The sequence below is a fragment of the Neltuma alba genome, unplaced genomic scaffold (assembly GCF_004799145.2).
Source record: "Neltuma alba isolate B1F8T4 unplaced genomic scaffold, ASM479914v2 tig00010614_pilon, whole genome shotgun sequence".
NCBI lineage: Eukaryota > Viridiplantae > Streptophyta > Magnoliopsida > Fabales > Fabaceae > Neltuma > Neltuma alba.
This window is the reverse complement of record NW_021635471.1, coordinates 896,468-904,108: the sequence shown is the minus strand read 5'-3', so window position 1 is coordinate 904,108 and position 7,641 is coordinate 896,468. Positions and strand designations below refer to the sequence as shown.

At 35.3% G+C, this 7,641-nt stretch overlaps 2 protein-coding genes across 2 annotated transcripts; both read left to right on the top strand.

Moving 5' to 3' along the window:
• The first annotated feature begins 993 nt into the window (after positions 1–993).
• On the top strand, positions 994–3,661 carry LOC114757658 (protein TRM32-like). Its single transcript, XM_028946743.1, has 4 exons — positions 994–1,191; positions 1,323–1,405; positions 1,504–2,890; positions 3,039–3,661. Exons 1-4 carry the CDS (start codon positions 1,035–1,037, stop codon positions 3,659–3,661), a joined length of 2,250 nt encoding a protein of 749 aa, XP_028802576.1. The 5' UTR covers positions 994–1,034.
• Positions 3,662–5,265: 1,604 nt separating this feature from the next.
• Positions 5,266–6,868, top strand: LOC114757606 (mitochondrial import inner membrane translocase subunit Tim9). Its single transcript, XM_028946686.1, has 2 exons — positions 5,266–5,518; positions 6,400–6,868. The coding sequence occupies exons 1-2, from the start codon at positions 5,424–5,426 to the stop codon at positions 6,584–6,586; spliced, it is 282 nt and encodes a 93-aa protein (XP_028802519.1). The 5' UTR covers positions 5,266–5,423; the 3' UTR covers positions 6,587–6,868.
• The last annotated feature ends 773 nt before the right edge of the window (positions 6,869–7,641 follow it).

Below are 7,641 nucleotides of genomic sequence, written 5' to 3'. Positions count from 1 at the left end.
GGAAGTATCAATGGCATAGTATAAGAAAAATTAACAAATATAAAAAATAATTTTTATATTTAAAACTAATAAAATTGGACGGATTCCGAAGAATCTATTGACAATCATTTCATCCAAACAGAGTCTAACTGTCACAGCCTTCCAGGCCTCCATATTATAATGAGGAATCGCTGCTTTACAACTTAGCTTTGCCTCCGCAGACTTTTGGTCCAAGTAAGCGCCTTCATAGACCAGAACCACCTCCTTTGGCGGGTGTTGTGCGCCGAAATGTCTTCGTCTTCCTCGTTTACACAATCCCACCAAACACCCTTTTCTTCTTCTTATTCTCGCCAACAATTTTTTCTGTAATTACTGTTAATAATAATCTGTATTTCAGTTGTCGTTCAAGTTGGTTCCCGCTTCATCCTCATCGGCTACTTTAGAGCTCGCCGTTTCTCGTTAATTACTTTGGAGGTTATGAGGATGCCTTTAATTTCTGTCTGTTTCTTTCTTCGTTGAACTGCCCCCTGTTATGTTCAATCTTCAACGTTTTTTTTATTTCTTGATTGTTAATCATGTTATTGAAACCCATTATCTGTATCTGTTTCACTCGTTCTTCCACTTTTTTGTCTGATGAAATTTCACTTTTCATCTGGAATTCGATGATTTGATGATGTTTCTTTGATTGTTTTGGTTGACCCTATATCCCCCGGTCCTTGATGCTCTGTTCATAAGTTTGTAGGCTTCTTGTTCTTGCATGTGTGTGTATATGTCTCAGCCATCTATACTCTAGTCTAATCAGATTGAAGAACAACTTAAGGGCTTTTTTCTGCAACGGTTGGTGAAGAAATCTGGACTTTTTTTGGGGAAAAAAGGGTCAAAACGCAAAACCCCACGATTAGTGTTAGGAATGGGTATTAGGTATTTGTTGGTACTGTTCTTTTCTCTAACATGTATGCTTTTTCTATTCCGCAGGACAAGGCTTAGTGGGAAGGAATTGATTATCACTCAAGTGGATTTTTAAAACTAGAGTTGCAGAATAGCTGCATTAAAATATGGGAAAGCAATTACTTTCTTGCAATTCCACTGTTCAATTTCAGAACAGCCATGGATGCATGTGGGGTATATTTCATATGCTTGATTACCATCGTTGGCATAACGTTAAAAGGGTCTTTCCTCACAAAAGGCATTACTTGGGAAGACATGCAAGACGTAAGCCCTTTTCCACTTTCCATTCTTTATTCTTCTTTAGCCATGGTTCCTTGAAAGTTGCTCAATTCACTATTAATATAAAGAATTAAGGGTGTTTAAATGCTTCACTCATCTCTATTACCTCTCTGCAGATTATAAGAGAAGGAACGCTTTGTCCAATGACGGTGATAGTGAAGCCCAGCAATTTGAGAGTATGGATGTTAAACCCCTACTGGTACTTTGTGATAACCCTTTTCTGACTTGAGATAATGACATGAACGTTCCTTAAGTTAGACAATATGTACTTACAGAACTAAATCTGATGACTTACAGGTTAGGCAACGTAGCAAAAAAGTCAGTGCAACTGGCAAGAGTTCTGTCAGAAAGAGGAAAACAGGATTGCATATTGAAAGTAGGTCCAAAGAAGAAAGTTCCAAAGATGGGATCTTAAGCTCACATAGTAGGCCACAGGATTTTGAGTCTTCTGATGAATCTGCAGTAGAAACTAGTAAACTTGGAAGGGATGTTTTCAGTAAGTTTAAGGAGCATGCTGATGTTGTGGAGGTTTTCAGAGCAGAAAAAGATTTTCTCCTGAAATTCTTAAGAGATCTGGACGTGGACGCTAAAAGCTTTCAAAGCAAGAAAGCAAGATTGACAAAATCAGGGTCATTCCCCATAGCAGCATCTTCACAAATGCGGAATCTTAAATCAAGAAGTACCATCAAACACAAGCAAACAGAAATTTGGGCCTTTCCAAAGGGAGAAAAGTTGCTTGCTGGGACTCGAGCACTAAAAATGTTTGCAAAAGATGGTGCTTATATGAAAGAAGTGCCATTAGTGGGTGATTATGATATGGACAGTGCTATGAAACAAACAGGATTTGCTTTGTCAAGACCTTCAAATGGATTAAATCACAAACATAAAGGGTGGAATCAACTGGTTCTTCATCGTTTCAAAGTCATAAAGCAGAGGATAAAGCATGCTCTTATGGAATTCACAAAAAATGGTTATCATACTTCTCTCGAAGCTTTCCGCCGTAGAGTTTCGTATGAAAATAGGCTTGGGAAAGAGCTGTCGCAGAGTTTAGAGGATGGCGTGATTGAGAATATAAGTTCAGATGAGATTAAGGCCCCTGATTATGACTCCAACAGACGTGAAACTCCCCTCGTAAGAAGAACATCTTCTCTAAATGAATCACTGGATAAATATACTCAATTATTTGAGCGAAGTTTTGGCAAAGACGTCAAGTGGCATAGCTCAAAGTCCAAGAGCTTAAAAGTCACAAATGCAGATAGCAATCACACAAGTGGCTATGCTCCAAAGTTGACCAAAAGGAACTTGTCTCTCCCTAATATTGAGTCCATAGGCTTCATTCTTCATGAGGCCATTTGCGATGCAAATGATGCAGGGAGTATTCCAGCAAACACTTCCTTGGATAATAACAAAAAAGAAGAAACTGATATTCCTGTTCAACGAAAATTAGCAAGCCTTCTTGTGAGCAAAGACAAACCATTCGGTGATATAATCGAGACTGAAGTTAAGGAAGAGGATGAAAGTAGTGGGAAGGATGAGACTCCCAATGCTTTACCCCATTCAGCTGCGGAAAATGGAAGTTCCTATCAAGAAAATGCAGAAATAGAAGTGACTACGGATTGTGGCAATGATATGATGGACATTCTTGAAGCTAGCAGTGAAGACAATGCAACCGACAATACAAGAGGTAATAAATATATGTTCATGTGTGTGAAGATGATTATTTTTTAAGATTCTGTTCTATTTTGTTGATGAATATAATATCAAATTAAACATGTTTGATTGAAAGAAAAATTGAAGTTAACTTTTCGCTCAATTGGTTAACTCATAAACAGGCACAGAGAGAGATACAAGAGGCTCTAGCGTGAATGATATGGAGGCAGATTTACAGAAAATAGAAAGCAGATACCCTTTGGAAGCAAAAGGGATGAACAGGAACAGTGACAGCTATTTCCTGCACTTGGAATCAGATATAATAAATGATTCAAATTTCAAATATGTGAAGCACATTATTGAGCTTTCAGGCTTCATGGAGAATGACCATACTCAAATGTGGCACACAGTGAACCAACCGCTAAAGCCCTCCTTGTGCAAAGAAACTCAATGCTTTGGAGAAGAGATTGGCAAACCAATTGATCATCAGCTTTTTTTTGATATAGTGAATGAGAGTTTGCTTGAAATATATGAAGGATCATCTACCCACTTCCCTAGGCCCTTCTCCTTCAACCTTCGCCTTCATCCCATACCAAAGGGTCATCGTCTTCTTAACGAAGTGTGGGCTCGAGTTAACTCGTATCTGAGCTTAATGCCGGAGTTAGATCAGACATTAGATGATGTTGTGAGACGAGATTTGGCAAGCAATGGCTGGATGAACCTTCAAAGTGAAGAAGAGCATGTAGCACTTGAACTAGAGGACATGATTGTCGATGATTTGTTAGATGAAATAATCTTCTCTTGAGGTTTTGATTAGATCTTCTAAGCTTCAAATCAAATCTAGCAGCTTGGTTTCGTTTGACGATATCATTCTGATATGGGAGTTTCGGAGCCTTGACACATGAACTCTCTTATTGTAGAAATGCTTAGAAAGATGCAAATTCGAGTGATTCAGTAGGGCTTCAATTTTTAACTGACTAGTGTCAGCATAGATGGGAAACAAAGGGGGGATTCTTTGTTCATATTCATGTTGGTACGGTTGGTCGATGTTTTTTTGGTAGAGTTTGTTATGGAGTTGTGTGTAATTTCTATGTAAATAATGTATATGATTGCTGGAGTTAAATGCTAGGATTTGTAGCCTTTTTAAGGCCCTATTTCCAATTCAAAAAAGATGCTTACACTCTTCTTTTTTTTTTTTCCAAAAAAAAAATTATAACTCTTCCAAAATCAAGCCTCTTTTTTTATTTATCAATAATGAAGCTTCAATCATAGAGAAAGAAATCCATATCACCCAATGCTAAAGCATGAATAGTTGCAGTAATTGATAATTAAAAAAAGTATGAATAGTCGTAAAATTTCATGTAACTAAAAGTTATAATACTGAACTGAGTCATTTCATTTCATTTAAAATGGTAATTATATTTTATGCTATAGTATTAACAAAAGCATTATTTTTTTCCCATCTATTAATAAAAGTGTTAATGGTCCAGTAACTATATGAATTTCTTGGAAATCAAGAACTAATAGGATTTCTACTTGGGAGAACTCTCAAAACCATAATTTTGATCCAAAAGCAAATTCAGGATCTAAAGCATTTCAAAGCAGAGTAGCCTAACAGGGTTTCAAAGATCAAAAGTAATTTTTACCTCTAAAGCCATGATTTTGATATAAACAAAATGGGGATAATAGCTTTTGAAAACATAATTTGAGCCACAATTATGGTTAGTGGAGATATATATACAAATGTATGAGGGCAATTAAGTTATTTCCTTTAAATCCTTTTGACTAAATTAGACAGTTTAATATAACAATTAAATTAGTTAAAATAATAAATATGTAAAAATTGATGTTTATCTTTTTCGGTATGTCCTTATTTAATAAAAATGTGTCCTTATTTAATAAAAAAGTAAATACAAGAAGGAAAGAAAGGCCAAAAAAAACTTGTAATTGTGAAATCCCAATTCAGGTACTTAATACTTCAAAACCCAAAAAAAAAAAAAGTGGTACCTAATCTAATATTTTGTAAAGGTAGTTAAGTGACCAAAATATCATTGTTTTAAAATTGTCATTACTGATAAATTTTAGGTTATTTATTATTCAAAATTTGTCATTTTTAATTTACAACGTATTAATAAATAATAACTTGTCATTGTCAATTTATTAAACTTTTTAAAATAAAAATATTTTAGTCATTTAACTATATCCGTGAAATATCAAAGCAGACACAAGTTCTTCCCTGAGATTTTAATGGGTGAATTGGGATTTCACAATTTTCAGGGTTTTTTTTTTCATTTTCCCAAAGAAAAATATTAATAATAAAATAAATGATAAAAGATGTATTTAATATGTAATGTTTAGAATTAAGATACTTCGTGTGTCCGTCTCCCTGACCATTAAACGCCCCCGTAGCCCATTGCACGGCCTCATCAAAGTTCAGAACCCTAACTCTGCATTCAGCCGCGGTTTTCTCTGTTCCGCCATTGCTGTTCCTCTGTCGTCAATACTCGCGGGCGCTGCTGCCCACCATTCATTTACATTTTTCAGGGCGTTTCGTTGGTTGATCAACCATGGACAAGAGCATGTTAGGAGACCTGGACAACCTTCCAGAGGAAGATAAGCTCAAAATGGCTGCCATGATCGATCAGCTCCAAATCCGAGACAGGTTCCTTCACTCGTACTAATATTTTCTGTGTTTTTACCCCTTGTAATTTCATGCATTTTGTTCTTGTAAATCCATCTTGCTAATCGAGCTTGGGGCTCTGATTCTGCGAAGATGGGATTTGCCAGTTTGGCGGTTTAGTTTTTTGTGCGTATATTTGCATCAAAGGTTACATGACCGTCAGATTTTGACTAGCATTCCAATTTTGGGGCTTCACAGTGACTTGGTAATTTATGAGTATCACAAATGTCTTAATTCTTGTGGTTCTCTTCCTGTGAAGCCAGAGTGATGTTCTCCTTAAAACCAGTTCAACAAGCCCATGTTGCACCTGGACGTTTTGGGAACAACATTTTGTATTTTTGTTAGAGCTTTTCCTTTTTCCTTTTTATTGATCTTAGCTGTTATCAACTAGCCTTTGCTAGTGGTTGTCTGAAAGTTAAATTCTAATCCATTGTGCCCAGTAGTCGCCTTTTCTGAGCGCTGAAGGTGCCCCGTGTTGATCCATAGAATGTACATTTTGGTTCTTGCCTTGTTTCTCACAGCACCTCTGATCAAAGGAAAAGATTAGATATTTAAACTTAGTCTACCAGCATTTCTGTCTCGTAGTTTGATTAGATTTGTCCACCAGAAATGTGACTAGTCAAATTTATTAATAATTACTCCTTCCAGTTCTAAATATGCAACTAGTAGAGGGGTTTGTTTTAGTCTTTAATCCACTTTGTTCCCAAATTTATAATTTACAACTAGTAGGGCGACAGTATAAATATAATTTGGTTATTTCTATGCTGCCATTGGGAAGTTACTCTCTCAATCTCTTGGTTGTTCATGTTGAACCATTGCTTTGGTTTGAGATTGGAGTATGATTTGCAACAACGTAATTGCAGTCTAAGAATGTACAATTCACTGGTGGAGAGATGCTTTAATGATTGTGTCGACACCTTCAAGCATAAATCCCTGCAGAAGCAAGAGGAAAGCTGTGTTCGAAGATGTGCTGAGAAGTTTCTGAAGCACTCCATGCGTGTTGGCATGAGGTTTGCAGAGCTCAATCAAGGAGCAGCTACACAAGATTGAGAACTGTAATTAAGCTACGATCTTATCAGACATGGATCACAGGCCCCTTTGAATTTACAAAAGTTAGAAACTCGGCCTTGCCTGTGATTTGCTCTTTTATAAACCGTCGTTTTTTCCCCGGGAGGTTGTTTAATTTTCTGGTCAGTAATTTTGCTTGTTCAATTATGCTTTTGCTCTTTAGATATGAGGATACACTGTGGCTCTTTGAATCTCAGGGTTGCAATGTGCAATGAAAAGAAATTCGTAATGAATAAATTTTGGTTTTATGACCATTGTGCCTCATTCATGGAGATTTTGGTTAGCCCTTCTTCCTTCGATGATTATAAAAAAAGAAAAGCTTACAAGAACACTTACCATAGATGAAGATAATATTGTACTGTAATAAAAAAAAGGAAAATTGCAATTAGGTCCCATCTAAAAGAATTAAATACAAAGAAGTCCTTTGAAATCATGAAATTATTCTGAAATTGTAAGAGATTTTTTTGCTGTAAATTTTATTTGTTTAATTACTAAATTATTATTTTTTTAGTTTGTATTGACGACTGAAAGAGTAGTGGTTGACAATTTAAAGTGTAAAGATTAATAGCTATCGCAGCAGGTATTGACAGCTTATGCATTATATTTTCTAATATGCTAAGAAAATGTGTTGTTAAATATCTGTCGCGATAACTGTCAATCATTACACCTTAAGTTGTTAACTATTATTCTTTCAATCGTCAATACAAACTTTAAAAAAAAAAAATCATAAGAGCAATTTGTAATTAAATAAATAAAATTTATTATAAAAAAATCTCTTAGAATTTCAGAATAATTTTATGATTTTAAGGGGCTTTTTATTTTTTAATTCCCTTAGGGGGATCTAATTGTAATTTTCCCATAAAAAACTCAAAGCAATGAGCATATGAAATAAAATAAATATGAAATTACAATAAACGTCTCATGCTTCGTTAACCCATTTATTTTACCCCTATATCCAAGCATCATGGGAGTAAAATAAAAGGTTACTTTTTTTTTTTAAATTTTCTTATATGATGTACATGAGAATATACCTGTAT

Excerpts from the sequence above, each read along its gene's own strand:
- LOC114757658 (XM_028946743.1), top strand. The coding sequence starts at position 1,035 with ATGGGAAAGCAATTACTTTCTTGCAATTCCACTGTTCAATTTCAGAAC. Across the intron at positions 1,192-1,322 it reads CTTGGGAAGACATGCAAGAC|ATTATAAGAGAAGGAACGCT; the intron begins GTAAGCCCTTTT and ends ACCTCTCTGCAG. Across the intron at positions 2,891-3,038 it reads TGCAACCGACAATACAAGAG|GCACAGAGAGAGATACAAGA; the intron begins GTAATAAATATA and ends ACTCATAAACAG.
- LOC114757606 (XM_028946686.1), top strand. The coding sequence starts at position 5,424 with ATGGACAAGAGCATGTTAGGAGACCTGGACAACCTTCCAGAGGAAGAT. Across the intron at positions 5,519-6,399 it reads CAGCTCCAAATCCGAGACAG|TCTAAGAATGTACAATTCAC; the intron begins GTTCCTTCACTC and ends ACGTAATTGCAG.